The sequence below is a fragment of the Oryx dammah genome, unplaced genomic scaffold (genome assembly GCF_014754425.2).
Source record: "Oryx dammah isolate SB20612 unplaced genomic scaffold, SCBI_Odam_1.1 HiC_scaffold_8, whole genome shotgun sequence".
Classification (NCBI taxonomy): domain Eukaryota; kingdom Metazoa; phylum Chordata; class Mammalia; order Artiodactyla; family Bovidae; genus Oryx; species Oryx dammah.
Window position 1 is genome coordinate 52,511,371 of NW_024070192.1, and position 16,265 is coordinate 52,527,635.

At 45.2% G+C, this 16,265-nt stretch overlaps 2 protein-coding genes and 1 non-coding gene across 3 annotated transcripts in view; 2 read left to right on the top strand and 1 right to left on the bottom strand.

The window, feature by feature from the left end:
- On the bottom strand, positions 1 to 1,009 carry LOC120866461 (DET1- and DDB1-associated protein 1-like). The gene has a single exon (XM_040244206.1). The coding sequence runs from the start codon at positions 495 to 497 to the stop codon at positions 180 to 182; it is 318 nt and encodes a 105-aa protein (XP_040100140.1). The 5' UTR covers positions 498 to 1,009; the 3' UTR covers positions 1 to 179.
- A 32-nt stretch (positions 1,010 to 1,041) lies between these two features.
- LOC120867482 lies at positions 1,042 to 1,205 on the top strand. The gene has a single exon (XR_005721910.1). It is a non-coding gene; the product is annotated as a U1 spliceosomal RNA (small nuclear RNA).
- Positions 1,206 to 4,536: 3,331 nt separating this feature from the next.
- Positions 4,537 to 16,265, top strand: part of TEX14 (testis expressed 14, intercellular bridge forming factor) — an 85,006-nt gene continuing 73,277 nt past the window's right edge. The window contains exon 1 of the mRNA XM_040244207.1: positions 4,537 to 4,672. Coding sequence (XP_040100141.1) covers positions 4,537 to 4,672 — 136 coding nt within the window. The remainder of the gene's footprint in view (positions 4,673 to 16,265) is intronic.

Sequence of the window (16,265 nt, forward strand, 5' to 3'; positions counted from 1 at the left end):
TGGGTCTGACATCCCGTTTAATCATAAGGTGCTAAATTTACAACATCAATAAAAACACAAGGAAAATAAATACATTGGCTTTATCATATTGGAAGTGGTGTGAACGGTAGGGCGTGGGCAGGCCGGCGGGCAGGCGAGCAGCAGCCAGCACAGGAGGCATCTGAGTAGGGCCGTGAGTTTCAAGGGTCCTCGTCCCAGTCGTCCCCGTCCTGGCTGTAGATCCGTGGGATCTTGCACGGGGACGCCCAGCTCTCGGCCTCGAGGTTCTCTTGCTCCTGGTCTTTCTTCTCGGCGGCATTCTTTTTGTCCCGTTGCTGTTGTAGGTAGCGCAAAAGAATGTTTGTTTTTTCTGTCAAAATTATCTGTTCAGACGGGTACTCCTGAGTGGGCAGGTAGACTGGTGGACGTCGGTTCGAGGCTTTGCAGGGACAGTTGGCATGGAAGCTACTAAAATTGCTTTTGTTGTAGACAGGCAGCCCTTTCAAGAAATCAGCCATCTTCTGTTTCCTCCGTCTCTTTCACCGTCGTCGCTGTTGTTGCCGCCGCCACCACAGCTGCCTTCTTAACTGCTTCCTGCCTCCTGCTTCCTCTTTATAAGGGCCGTTGATTACATTAGGCGCACATGGATAATTCAGACTATTCCCGCCCCACCCAGTCTCAAAGCTCATCGCCTCCCTACAATCTCTTCTGTCACAAAGGTGGGTCACATTCCCGGCCCCGGGGATTAGGCCCCGAGCGCCTCCGTGGCCGTCAGTCAGCCTATCACGAGGCCCCGGTACAGTCGGCGCTGCGGGGTGACGTCACTAAGGTGCGCGGAGTATGTAAATGAGCTCGGCGTCGGCCGGCCCTGTTCAAATGTACTATGAAGCGTTTGTATTATTTTGCAAATATTGCGGTACTGGCAATGTGCTCGTGAGGCCTTTATAGGTGGGAGAAGCCGTTATTTCGTAAGTGCGGGTGTAGAGTTGCGGTGAAGAGAGTGACCGTAAGTGCGAAGTGTTTGGAACGTGAGGCTGAGGCGGCAGGCAGGGCCAGCAACTCATACTTACCTGGCAGGGGAGATACCATGATCACGAAGGTGGTTTTCCCAGGGCGAGGCTTATCCATTGCACTCCGGATGTGCTGACCCCTGCGATTTCCCCAAATGTGGGAAACTCGACTGCATAATTTGTGCTAGTGGGGGACTGCGTTCGCGCTTTCCCCTGACAATAAACATGTTTAAGGATAGAAGTTTATGTGATTTTAGAGACTGTTACAGCTCTAATACTGAGAAAGTTAATGGCAGCCCGGTTTAGTACTTCCTGTTTGGAAGAGCTTGATAAGGTGGTAGGCAATTCTAAGTTGGACACGACTGAGTCACTTTATTTCCACTTTCATGCATTAGAGGAAGGAAATAGTAATCCACTCCGGTGCTTTTGCCTGCAGCAATCCCAGGCACGGGGGAAACCGGGTGGGATGATGTCTCTGGGGCAGTACAGAGTCGGACACGATTGAAGTGACTTAGCAGCAGGTATGGAGTAGTGACTTCATGTACTATAGTTAGTGGGGTTTTTCAGGCGAGATTACTGGAGGTAGCATTTATCATTTTCCAGGGGATTTTCCAAATCCAGATATCCTGTATTGCAGGTGGATTCTTTACCAACTGAGCTACTAAAGGAAGCCCAAGAATACTTAAGTGGGTAGTCTATTTTTTCTCCAGCGGATCTTCCCAGCCCAGGAGTCCAACCAGGGTCTATCTTCATGGGGACAGATTCTTTCCGTCTCAGCCACCAGGGCAACTCGAAATGCGTTTAATTATTGGGTTCAGTTCAGTCGCTCAGTCGTGTCCGACTCTTTGCGACCCCATGAATCGCAGCACGCCAGGCCTCCCTGTCCATCACCAACTCCCCGAGTTCACTCAAACTCACGTCCATCGAGTCAGTGATGCCATCCAGCCATCTCATCCTCTGTCGTCCCCTTCTCCTCCTGCCCCCAATCCCTCCCAGCATCAGAGTCTTTTCCAGTGAGTCAACTCTTCTCATGAGGTGGCCGAAGTATTGGGAGTTTCAGCTTTAGCATCAGTCTTGGTGGCTCAGAGGTTAAAGCGTCTGCCTCCAATGCAGGAGACCAGGGTTCGATCCTGGCTCGGGAAGATTCCCTGGAGAAGGAAATGGCAACTCACTCCAGTATTCTTGCCTGGAGAATCTCATGGACAGAGGAGCCTGGTGAGCTACAGTCCATGGGGTCACAAAGAACCTGACACGACTGAGCTGAGTGACTTCACTTTCACTTTCCGAAAGAACACCCAGGACTGATCTCCTTTAGGATGGACTGGTTGGATCTCCTTGCAGTCCAAGGGACTCTCAAGAGTCTTCTCTTGAGTCTTACTGGGTTAGTCGGCCAAATTTACAGTACTGAAATGTTCATTTAGCTGCAGTTTTCAGGGGGGATTACCGATTAAGTAGTTGCAGGAGCTGGTTGGTTAAAAATATGCTTTAGTAATGTTCAGAACCGTTTTAAACGCTATTACTCCACAATGATATTTTTTTAAAAAAGAGAATCTCTGAGGGTGACTGGAAAAGAATTCTAAAAGGAAGTAAACTGAAAAGTACACAGGAAGTGGAAGTTAGCATAAACATGATTAACAGTCGACGCTTAATTTTTGCAGCTGTAGGAAACGTATGAAACAAGCAGATCTGAAGATTTGAATATTTTATGTCAAAATGTCATATATTGGTGTAAATGCAAATAAATAAAAATTTTTTAAAGGTCAACATTAAAATCACTTTTAAAATAATTATTTTTGCCAGCACTGGGTCTTAGTTACTGCTGGAGGTTTTTCTCTAGTTGGGGAAATGGGGGCCACTTTGTTGCAGTGGGAGGGCTTCTCATAGAGTGTGGGCTCAGTAGTTGTTGCCCAGGGACCTAGTTGCCCCAAGGCATGTGGGATCTTCCCAGACCAGGGATCCAACCCAGGTTCTGTGCATTGATAGGTGGATTCTTACCACTGGACCATCAGGGACGTTCTAAAATGACTATTATTTAAAGAACAAAACAAGAATTAAGTATTGAAGATCTGGAAAAATTGGGACCCTTTTTCACTGCTGGTGGTAATATGAAATGGTGCAGTTACCATTCTAGTGTGCATAGGTTCTAGTGTGCATAACAGCAGCTAACAACTATAGACAGTTCCTTGGTTCCAGGCAGAGTTCTAAGCACTTTGCAGAGTACTCCCATTTATAGATGAGGAAATTGAAGCCCATGAAAAGTTAAATAATTTCTTCAAGGTCACACAGGGAAGTGACACAGCCAGGTTGAGAACTTCAGAGTCTGAACTCTGAACCCAATCCACAGACTGTCTACCCTCTACATAAATGTCTGCATTTGTATACTGTTTGTTCTTTTTTGGACAAGAGTTATTGCGGTGCAGAATTTTTTAAATATTTATTTGTATTTATTTTGGCTGCACTGGCTCTTATTTGCAACATGCAGGATCTTTTGGTCTTGGCATGTGAGATCTAGTTCTCCTACCAGGGATTAAACCTGGGCACCCTGCACTGGGAGCGCCAAGTCTTAGCCACTTGATCCCCAAATAAGTCCCCTAACTTTTCAAAGTGAATGCCCTCCTGGCAATTCCCTGGTAGTCCAGCAGTTAGGACTTCGCACTTTCACTGCCAAGAGTTCGAGTTCAATCCGTGGTCCCAGAAATAGGATCCCATAAGCCTCAAGGCCAAAACAAAACACACTCACAAGTTAATACTCTCCTAATGGTCTTGATGATGCAATAAATGTGTATTTCTAATTCTACTTATTGGTATCATCACTTTTTCACTCCCTGCTGCTGCTGCTAAGTCGCTTCACTCGTGTCTGACTCTGTGCGACCCCATAGACTGCAGCCCACCAGGCTCCCCCATCCCTGGGATTCTCCAGGCAAGAACACTGGAGTGGGTTGCCATTGCCTTCTCCGTTTTCACTTCCAGGAATTGACAAAAATATTGAGTTCTTCAATTTCAACAGTAACATTGAGAATAAAATTTAATCTTTTAGAATTTATTTTTATTTATTTAATTTTGGCCATGCCTCATGGCACCCCACTCCAGTACTCTTGCCTGGAAAATCCCATGGACACAGGAGCCTGGTAGGCTGCAGTCCATGGGGTCGCTGAGAGTCAGACACGACTGAGCAACTTCACTTTGACTTTTCACTTTCATGCATCGGAGAAGGCAATGGCAACCCACTCCAATGTTCTTGCCTAGAGAATCCCAGGGATGGGGGAGCCTGGTGGGCTGCCGTCTATGGGGTTGCACAGAGTCGGACACGACTGAAGTGACTTAGCAGCAGCAGCAGCAACAGCAGCAAGGTATGCAAGATTTTAGTTCCCTGACCAGAGATCAAACCCAGATCCCCTGCTTCAGGAGCTCGGGGTCTTTGTCCCCCAGTCCTATTCATTATAAATGAAAATGGACAAGAAGTGAAAGAAATGTGAAAGAATCGAACCTTTTTCCTTGCGTTTCTGGTTCACTTAGAAATAAGTATGTTGCTTTCTTTTGAAACAGGATGTCTCGGGCTGTTCACCTTCCAGTCCCCTGTCCTGTTCAGCTTGGTTCCTTAAGAAATGACTCCTTGGAAGCACAGCTTCATGAGTATGTCAAACAGGGCAACTATGTGAAAGTGAAGAAGATTCTTAAGAAAGGTAGGCATCATATTAAAATAGCACATGCAACCTGATTCACATTACTGAATAGCATTGGAAGGAAAACCAGGTACATCGTAAGACTATGAATTTTGGGGGGAATTGGAAGTTAAATTTAGAGATGAGCTGTTCTCTACCAGTTCAGTTGGCTTGCTCAACAGAGGTCGTAAATCGCTGGAGGCAGTTATGTTTTGTTTTGTGCTAAGAAACCATGAAGTCTTCCTTTCTTTAGGCCCCTAAAGGTTTCGCCTCAGGCCCCAGCCACCCACTTTAGATTCTGCCTGTTTCTCTTTTCTCCTTCAAATCTACCCTATCTACTGAGTCTTCTGAGGTTTGTGGTGGAGTGAGAAGGCCAGTTTTCATGGCTCTCTTCTTCCTTGCTCCTTACAGGCACTTGATACTTTTGTTTTCAAGGTGTTTTTGTTTGTTTTGTTTTATAATTGGTGTATAATGGCTTTACAGTGTTGTGTTAGTTTCTGCTGTGTACAACAATGTGAATCAGCTATGAGGAAACATATATTCCTTCCCTCTTGAGCCTCCTTCCCACCCCCAACCACATCCTACTCCTCCAGGTCATCACAGCGTGAGGAGCTGAGCTCCCCGTGTTGCAGAGCTGTCCTCCCACTAGGTATTTTATGCATGGTAGTGTATATATGCGGAGAAGGCAGTAGCACCCCACTCCAGTACTCTCACCTGGAAAATCCCATGGACGGAGGAGCCTGGAAGGCTGTAGTCCTTGGGGTCGCTGAGGGTCGGACATGACTGAGCGACTTCCCTTTCACTTTTCACTTTCATGCATTGGAGAAGGAAATGGCAACCCACTCCAGTGTTCTTGCCTGGAGAATCCCAGGGATGTGGGAGCCTGGTGGGCTGCTGTGTATGGGGTCGCACAGAGTCGGACACGACTGAAGCGACTTAGCAGCAGCAGCAGCAGCAGCAGCTGCAGCAGCAGTGTATATATGTGTCCATGCTGCTCAATTCATTCCACCCTCTCTTTCCCCTGGTTTGTCCAAAAGTTTGTTCTCTGCTTCTTCATCTGTGTTCCTGCCAGCAAGTAGGCTCATCTGTGCCATTTTTCCAGATTCCATATGGATATATACATGTGCTTGATGCTTTCTTTCTGATTTGCATCACTCTGTATGACAGACTCTAGGTCCATCCATGCCACTACGGATGACCCAGTCATTTTCAAGGTGTTTTGTTTTTGTTTTGCTGTTGGGCAGACAGAAACAGCAAACATAGCTCAGGCAATCTTCAAAAGAACAAACACACAGAAAACCATACTCAAACGGAAGCTCTGTTGCTAGTTGCTCCTGATCTAGAGATCCAGACCTGCTTTTCCAAGAGTAACCAGAAGTCCTGTTCGATTTCCTCTCTTCTCTCTTCAATCTTAGTATTAAAAAGAAGGCTTAGAAAGTTTCTCTCAGCTTGTTTATGGAGCAGTCAAGGTGACCTAAGTTCTCTGCAGTGTTTCTCCATTTGCCTCAACAGTATTCCTGACAACTTCCAGAAGGGTAGCACCCATTTTTTAAGGACTCAACTATCTCCAAAATACTTCCCTCAAAAAATTTTCAAGTGTTTCCATGTACCATCCCTAGCATCTGTAGATAAAGTGGCTGATGGTAAACTATATTTATTTAAAAGCTTCTGTTTTTCTACCCCCTCCAAAATTGTTCATTTTACTTCATGACAGATCTGTGTGTGTTTTAATATGAAAATTGATGTTCAAGATGGGTATGCTATGACTTCTAGTGTCTGTCTATCCATATCCTCCAAGATGAGAAGCAGAGTTCTGTGACATTTTTTTATCTGTCTCCTAGACATCTCCTGATTTAGGTCATACCTGAATGGTCTAGCGGTTTTCCCTACTTTCTTCAATTTAAGTCTGAATTTGGCAATAAGGAGTTCATGATCTGAGCCACAGTCAGCTCCTGGTCTTGTTTTTGTTGACTGTATAGAGCTTCTCCATCTTTGGCTGCAGAGAATATAATCAATCTGATTTCGGTGTTGACCATCTGGTGATGTCCATGTGTAGAGTCTTCTCTTGTGTTGTTGGAAGAGGGTGTTTGGTATGACCAGTGCATTTTCTTGGCAAAACTCTATTAGTCTTTGCCCTGCTTCATTCCGCATTCCAAGGCCAAATTTGCCTGTTACTCTAGGTGTTTCTTGACTTCCTACTTTTGCATTCCAGTCCCCTGTAATGAAAAGGATATCTTTTTTGGGTGTTAGTTCTAAAAGATCTTGTAGGTCTTCATAAAACCGTTCAACTTAAGTTTCTTCAGCATTTCTGGTTGGGGCATTGACTTGGATAACTGTGATACTGAATGGTTTGCCTTGGAGACGAACAGAGATCATTCTGTCATTTTTGAGACTGCATCCAAGTACTGCAGTTCGGACTTTTTTGTTGACCATGATGGCTACTCCATTTCTTCTGAGGGATTCCTGCCCGCAGTAGTAGATGTAATGGTCATCTGAGTTAAATTCACCCATTCCAGTCCATTTTAGTTCGCTGATTCCTAGAATGTCGATGTTCACCCTTGCCATCTCTTGTTTGACCACTTCCTATTTGCCTTGATTCATGGACCTGACATTCCAGGTTCCTATGCCATATTGCTCTTTACAGCATTGGATCTTGCTTCTATCACCAGTCCCATCCACAGCTGGTTATTGGTTTTGCTTTGGCTCCATCCCTTCATTCTTTCTGGAGTTATTTCTCCACTGATCTCCAGTAGCATATTGGGCACCTAATGACCTGGGGAGTTCCTCTTTCGGTATCCTATCATTTTGCCTTTTCATACTGTTCATGGGGTTCTCAAGGCAAGAATACTGAAGTGGCTTGCCATTCCCTTCTCCAGTGGACCACATTCTGTCAGACCTCTCCACCATGACCCGCCCGTCTTGGGTTGCCCCACAGGCATGGCTTAGTTTCATTGAGTTAGACAATGTGATTAGATTGACTTGTTTTCTGTGAGTATGGTTTCAGTGTGTCTGCCCTCTGATGCCCTCTTGCAACACTTAACCATCTTACTTGGGTTTCTCTTACCTTGGGCGTGGGGTATCTCTTCACAGCTGCTCCAGCAAAGCACAGCTGCTGCTCCTTACCTTGGAAGAGGTGTATCTCCTTACCGCTGCCGTTCCTGACCTTCAATGTGGGATAGCTCCTCTAGGCCCTCCTGTGCCTGTGCAGCCACCGCTCCTCGGGTTGCTCCTCCCGGCTGCCGCCCCTGATCTCGGACGTGGGGTGTCTCCTTCCCGGCTGCCACTGGCCTCCGACGTGGGGTAGCTCCTCCCGGCTGCCACCCCTGACCTCGGACACGGGGTGTCTCCTCCCGGCTGCCACTGGCCTCGGCTGCGGGGTAGCTCCTCCCGGCTGCCACCCCTGATCTCGGACTCGGGGTGTCTCCTCCCGGCCGCCGCCCCTGACCTCAGACTCGGGGTAGTTCCTCCCAGCCGCCGCCACTGACCTTGGACGCAGGGTAGCTCCTCTCGGCTGTTCTGCGCCGTCGCAGCCTGGCACTCTAGGCTGCTGCCCCTGACCTCGGACGTCGGGTAGGCTCCTCTCGGCCGCGCTTAGTGAGCCGGCTTGCATCCGCCTGCGCTTAGTGAGCTGGCTCGCAGCCATTCAGGTATGACCTAAATCAAATCCCTTATGATTATACAGTGGAAGTGAGAAATAGATTTAAGGGTCTAGATCTGATAGAGTGCCTGATGAACTATGGACGGAGGTTCGTGACATTGTACAGGAGACAGGGATCAAGACCATCCCCATGGAAAAGAAATGCAAAAAAGCAAAATGGCTGTCTGGGGAGGCCTTACAAATAGCTGTGAAAAGAAGAGAGGCGAAAAGCAAAGGAGAAAAACAAAGATATAAGCATCTGAATGCAGAGTTCCAGAGAATAGCAAGAAGAGATAAGAAAGCCTTCTTCAGTGATCAATGCAAAGAAATAGAGGAAAACAACAGGATGGGAAAGACTAGAGATCTCTTCAAGAAAATTAGAGATACCAAGGGAACATTTCACGAAAAAATGGGCTCGATAAAGGACAGAAATGGTCTGGACCTAACAGAAGCAGCAGATATTAAGAAGAGGTGGCAAGAATACACGGAAGAACTGTACAAAAAAGATCCTCATGACCCAAATAATCATGATGATGTGATCACTAATCTAGAGCCAGACATCCTGCTGTGTGAAGTCAAGTGGGCCTTAGAAAGCATCACTACAAACAAAGCTAGTGGAGGTGATGGCATTCCAGTGGAGCTGTTTGAAATCCTGAAAGATGATGCTGTGAAAGTGCTGCACTCAATATGCCAGCAAGTTTGGAAAACTCAGCAGTGGCCACAGGACTGGAAAAGGTCAGTTTTCATTCCAATTCCAAAGAAAGGCAATGCAAAAGAATGCTCAAACTACCGCACAATTGCACTCATCTCACACGTTAGTGAAGTAATACTCAAAATTCTCCAAGCCAGACTTCAGCAATACGTGAACCGTGAACTCCCTGATGTTCAAGCCTGTTTTAGAAAAGGCAGAGGAACCAGAGCAAATTGCCAACATCTGCTGGATCATGGAAAAAGCAAGAGAGTTCCAGAAAAACATCTATTTCTGCTTTATTGACTATGCCAAAGCCTTTGACTTTGTGGATCACAAGAAACTGTGGAAAATTCTGAAAGAGATGGGAATACCAGACCACCTAACCTGCCTCTTGAGAAATCTGTATGCAGGTCAGGAAGCAACAGTTAGAACTGGACATGGAACAACAGACTGGTTCCAAATAGGAAAAGGAGTACGTCAAGGCTGTATATTGTCACCCTGCTTATTTAACTTATATGCAGAGTACATCATGAGAAATGCTGGACTGGAAGAAGCACAAGCTGGAATCAAGATTGCCGGGAGAAATATCAGTAACCTCAGATATGCAGATGACACCACCCTTATGGCAGAAAGTGAAGAGGAGCTAAAAAGCCTCTTGATGAAAGTGAAAGAGGAGAGTGAAAAAGTTGGCTTAAAGCTCAACATTCAGAAAATGAAGATCATGGCATCCGGTCCCATCACTTCATGGGAAATAGATGAGGAAACAGTGAAAATAGTGTCAGACTTTATTTTTTGGGCTGCAGAATCACTGCAGATGGTGACTGCAGCCATGAAATTAAAAGACACTTACTCCTTGGAAGAAAAGTTATGACCAACCTAGATAGTATATTCAAAAGCAGAGACATTACTTTGCCAACTAAGGTCCGTCTTGTCAAGGCTATGGTTTTTTCTGTGGTCATGTATGGATATGAGAGTTGGACTGTGAAGAAGGCCGACCGCTGAAGAATTGATGCGTTTGAACTGTGGTGTTGGAGAAGACTCTTGAGGGCCCCTTGGACTGCAAGGAGATCCAACCAGTCCATTCTGAAGGAGATCAACCCTGGGATTTCTTTGGAAAGAATATGCTAAAGCTGAAACTCCAATACTTTGGCCACCTCATGGGAAGAGTTGACTCATTGGAAAAGACTCTGATGCTGGGAGGGATTGGGGGCAGGAGGAGAAGGGGACGACAGAGGATGAGATGGCTGGATGGCATCACAGACTTGATGGACGTGAATCTGAGTGAACTCCAGGAGATGGTGATGGACAGGGAGGCCTGGCATGCTGTGATTCATGGGGTCGCAAAGAGTCAGACACAACTGAGTGACTGAACTGAACTGAGACATCTCCTGAATGTTCTGTATCTTCATATTCTTTTTTTTTTTAACTTTTTTTTTTTGAGGGTATAGTTAATGTGGGTTTCCCAGGTAGCACTAATGGTAAAGAACATGCCTATCAATGCAGGAGATATAAGAGATCCACATCTCTTTGGTCCCTGGGTTGGGAAGATCCCCTGAAGAAGGGCATGGCAACCCACTCCAGTATTCTTGCCTGGAGAATCCCCATGGACAGAGGAACCTGGTGGGCTGTGACATAGAGTCACAAAGAGTCGGACACAATCGAAGTGACTTAGCATGCATAGTTAATGTACAGTATGTAAGTTTCAAGTGTACAGCATAGTGATTTACAATTTTTAAATGTTATACTCTACTCCAGTTATAGTTATCAGAAGCTATTGGCTATATTCCTGTGTTGTATAACATATCCTTGTAGCTTATTTATTTTATCCATGTAGTTTGTACCTCTTAATTCCCTCCCCCATTCTGTCCCACCCCCTTCCCTCTCCTCACCAGTAACCACTAGTTTGTTCTCTATGTCTGTGAGTCTCTGTCAGATTCACTTGTTTGTTTTTTAGCTTCCACATATAAGTGATATCATACTTGTCTTTCTCTGACTTCTTAATGCATCTTCAAATTCTTGATATTAAACTAGAGCAGGCAGTGAGGTTGACAGGTATAACTGGATATGAAGCAGGACCTCATTTGTGCCTGGCAATTTTGTCTAAAGCCTCAGAGTGAAAAACAGGGAGTGATAAATATCCCCACGATCTAAAGCAACACTTCTTAGGAGATGGCCAAAATGATCTTGGACCTTCAACTCCGTTACCCACCTCAGGCTATCTAAGAGAAGGTGATGGGGCAGTGGTGTGTGTCAGAGGAAAAGACTGTTCCAAAGGCATTCACAGGAAACCAAGTAAGAGGCCCTTCAGGTGAACCTCCTGGAGAGAATTCTGATGCCAGGAACTGGGAGCCTATGGCTCAGCCTGGTGAACAGTAGAAACATGCCAGCCAACCCCAGCTGCCACCAAGGTGGCATGAATTGAGCCTGACATGTTACCTGGAATTTAGAGATCAAGAGGACTGCCATCTGCCTCCTACCTGGAGCAGTGCTTGATGGCTGAATGAGCACGAGAGACCAGCAGTTGGAGTAGCCGTACAGCTGTGGGATAGTTAGACTCTGGAGGGTAGCTGAGCATCTGAAGGGACCTCAGCTATGAAGGAAGGAAGAATTCCAATGGAGAGGCTGGAGCTATAGCAAGAAATCAGCAGAAATGTAAATCAGAACTACAATGAGGTATGACTTCACACTGGTCAGAATGGCCATCATCAAAAAGTCTACAAACAATAAATGCTGAAGAGGGTATGGTGAAAAGGGAGCCCTCCTGTGTTGTTGGTGGGAATGTAAATTGGTACAACAATATGGAGAATAATAGGGTGGTTTAGAAAACTACAATACAACTACCATTGTTGTTGTTTAGTCGCTAAGTCATATTCAACTCTTTTGTGACCCCATAGACTGTAGTCTGCCAGGCTCCTCTGTCCATGGGATTTCCCAGGCAAGAATACTGGAGTGGGTTGCCGTTTCCTTCTCCAGGGGATCTTTCTGACCCAGGGATTGAACCCGCATCTCCCACTTGGCAGGCAGATTCTTCACCACTGAGCTACCTGGGCAGAACTACCATATGATCCACCAATCCCAGTCCTGGGTATATATCCAGAGAAAACTCTACTTAAAAAAGATACATGTACCCTGGTGATCATAACAGCACTATTTACAATAGCCAAGACATGGAAGCAACCTAAACGTCCATTGAGAGGTGAATGGATAAAGAAGATATAGTACTTATATATAATGGAATATTACTCAGCCATAAAAAGAATGAAATAGTGCCGTTTGCAGCAGCATGGATGGACCTAGAGATTATCACACTAAGTGAAGCAAGTCAGACAGATACCATATGGTATCACTTACATGTAGAATCTAAAAAAAAATGATACAAATGAACTTAACTTACAAAACAGAGTCACTGATTTGGAACTTACGGTTACCAGTGGGGAAAGGGATTGGAGGGATAAATTGGGAGATTGGGATTGACGTATGCACACTACTATATATATATAATAAATAATAAGAACAGGGAACTCTACTCAATACCTATAATGTCCTTTATGGGAAAATAATCTTAAAAAAAAGGTGATATACGTGAAATTAAAAGGATGCTTGCTCCTTGGAAGGCAAGCTATGACAAGCATATAAAAAGCAGAGACCTCACTTTGCCAACAAATGTCTGTATAGTCAAAGCTATGGTTTTTCCAGTAGTCATATATGGATGTGAGATTTGGACCATATAGAAGACTGATTGCTGAAGAACTGATAACTTATGAATTATGGTGCTGAAGAAGACTCTTGAGAGTCCCTTCAACTGCAAAGAAACCAAACCAGTCAATCCTAAAGGAAATCAGTCCTGAATATTTAGTGGAAGGACTGATGCTGAAGCTGAAGCTACAATACTTCGGCTACCTGATGCAAAGAGCCGACTCATTGGAAAGACCCTGATGCTGGAAAAGATTGAGGGCAGGAGGAGAAGTGGGTGATGGAGAATGAGATGATTGGATGGCATCACCGACTCAATGGACATGAGTTTCAGCAAACTCCAGGAGATAGTGAAGGACAGGGAAGCCCATTATGCTTTGATCCATGAGGTCACATTGACTTAGTGACTGAACAACATGTATGTGGATAACTGATTCACTTTGCTGTACAGCAGAAGCTAACACAACATTGTATATCAACTATACTCCAATAAAAATAAAAAACAAAAAGTCAGGAGAAGAGCGCAGCGGCCTGCATTAGGGCAGTATGTAGTAAGGTGGAGATACCTGAAGGACCCACTAACCCCTCCCACAAAAGAGCAGGCATTAGGACAGAGCCAAAGGCCAGAAAGAACATCAGCTAAGTACAAAGGCCTTCGCCCCTTGTCATCTCATTGGTCCTCTCCCTACTTCAGCTCTGGAGTTGTCAGAAACAGCTTTGAGATTAGAAGAGTGGAAGAGCAAGGAAGAAGTTTTTATTTCAAAGGACAACGTATTGCCTGAAATGAATTTGTGCTTTGAGTGCCTCAAAGGGACTAAAAGAGTGTGGTATCTACCTGAGGTGCCTCTCAGGAGAGGGGAAGAGAGAACTAACTGACAGGGTGTCCTGGAGGGCAGCAGAAGGAGAAAAACTTTCCTGACTGTATCCTACTTAGTTCGTCCCATTCAGAAGACCAGATACTACAGACTGAGTTCTAAAACCCAATGGATGAGTTCCAGAACCTCAGCCCAGACCTTATTCATTTTTTTAAAGAATTTTTTTGTGTGTGGACCACTTTAAAAATCTTTATAGAATTTGTTATATATTGCTTCTGGTTTGTGTTTTGTTTTTTTGCCCACAAGGCAGGCATATGGGATCATAGCTCCCCAACCAGGGTTCAAACCCACACCCCCTGCATCGGAAGACAGAGTCTCAACCACTCACCACCAAGGAAGTCCCTCATTCCTCATGTTTTTAAATATGTATAGTAATTGAGCCTTGGGATTAGAGCAGCCAAGAAAAAATGTACAGTCCTGGCTGGCTTCCATGAATATAATCCAGCAGGAGACAGAGACATGAGATAGTAATTGAAGTCCGGAGACGGGCAGCGGGTGAAGGAAGCACACAAGTATATTTCAGCCTCCTGTCTGGGAGGTTGTCAAAGGAAAATTCTTAGAGAAAGTGATATTTAGGCTCAGACCCTAAAGAAGAAAAGTTGAAGTGAGAGAAGTAAAAGGTAAAAGTTGGAAGCAAGGGAGGATTAAAGTGATGCAGAGCTCAGAGGATGGAAAAGTGTGTGGATGATTTGAGCTAGAGAAGGCGGCAAAGTGGCAGGAGAGAGTGACATGGGGTGAAGTTGTCAAAGTAAGCTGCAGCTCAAGGAGGCTTCATGGGCTGTTGGAAGGATTTTGGTAATAGGTGCATCCATATTTAGGATTGTTACATCTTCCTGGTGAATTGACCCTATTATCATTATGAGATGTCTCTCCTTATCTCTGGTAATATTTGTTGTCTTGAAGTCTAATTTTTCTGATATTAATACAGCCACTTTAAGCTCCTTATGCTCACAGCTTATAAAATACCTTTATAGAGTTAAAATATATCTTCTGTAGAGTGCATTGAGTTGAGACTTGTATTTTAAAATGCATTCTGATACTCTCTGCCTTTTAATTGGAGTGTTTAGTCCATTAACATTTAATGTAATTATCGATATGGTTTATTACAAAGAACACAATTCAGGAACAGCCAGATGGAAGAGGTGCATAGGGCAAGGCATGGTGTGTGTGTGTGTGTGTGTGAGTGCTTGGAGTTTCCATGCCTTCTTTGAATATACCACCCTTCCAGCACTTCAATCTGTTTACCAACCTGGATGTTCTCCAAACATAATCAGTTAGTGATTGATTCAACCACTGGTGATTGATCTCAGTCTTCAGCCCCTCTCTCTTGCTGGAGGTGGGACAAGATTTGAAGTGGAGGGCTGTGGCAGAGCTGAAAATTGTGGTCTTTCTCGTGACCAGCCCCATACTGAAGCTGTCTCAGAACCCCTCAGTCAAGAGTCATTTCAGCAGCATACCAAAGACACTTGTCATTCCTAATACTAAGGACATTCCAAGGATTTTAGGAGCTCTTATGCCAAGTACCTGAGAGTAGATTGCTATTTTCTAAATGATTGCTCTGGCTGCAGAAAGCTATGACGTATTTAAGCGGAGGGAAAAAAAAGGTAGGATGTGGCTTGCCTAGTGACTCAGTGGTAAAGAATCTGCCTGCCAGTGCAAGAGACCCAGGTTCGATCCTTGATCCAGGAAGATTCCACATGCTGCAGAGCAACCGACTGTGCACCACAACTGTTGAGCCTGTGCTCCAGGCCCAGGAGCCACAATTACGGAGCCTATGTGCCCTAGAGCCTGTGCTCCACAAGAGCAGCCACTGCAATGAGAAGCCTGCACACCGCAACAAAGAGTAGCTCCTGTTTGCCACAACTGGAAGAAAGCCTGCGCAGCACAGAAGACCCAGCACTGCCGAAAACAAACAATAAACACATACATGAATAAGTAAGATTGAAAAAAAGAAAAGAGGAGGATGACTTGTTTTTTGGTTTGAGCAACTGGGTAGAATGTGGTATCCCTGCCTGAAAGAGGGGTAGGTTTGGGAAGAAAGCTTTTGGGAGTCAGTCTGGGCCACCTGAGTTAGACACCTGAGATTTAGGCAAATGGCATGTCAAATGGAAGTGGAGTATATGAGCCCGCAGCCCAGAATAGACCTGTCTGCAAATCCATGCTGAAACCAAGGATGATCTAGAGAAGATGGCCAAGAACCCTGCTGGTAGGAACCTCACTCTCTTATAGACAGGTTGCCCTTATTGGAGCAGGGGTAGAGAAAAAGGGAGGGGAAAACCAGGCGGTTTGCAATAGTTATGTCAGTAACCAGGTTGAGGCAAAGAATGATACATTCACTGATTCATCATTCATTCAGTATTATGCATTTCCTGGGCAGCGACAGTGGCTGGCAACCAGCTGGAGATGCAGAGAACAATATGACCTGCTTCCTGCTTTTAAAGACCTCACAGTTGAGTAGGGGAAATAAATGCATTTATAACCCAGAGAGCTATGTACACAAAGCACAGTGTGGTCACTGTTAGCTGGGAAGCTGAAAGGAGGCATCCAAGAGAGATGAGAAGAACTGAGAATCTGCTCATAGGAGGCCAACATTGGCATGCATAGCAAGAAGTCCGCAGAAAGGTTGGAGGAGCAGAGAATGGATATGGAAGGGCTGAGACCAGAGACAAGAGGCTCTTGTGTCAAAGTGACTGGAAGGGACCTTAAAACTCTTTAAGA

Bases quoted from the DNA above. Each gene is read 5' to 3' on its own strand.
- LOC120866461 (XM_040244206.1), bottom strand. From the start codon at position 497: ATGGCTGATTTCTTGAAAGGGCTGCCTGTCTACAACAAAAGCAATTTT.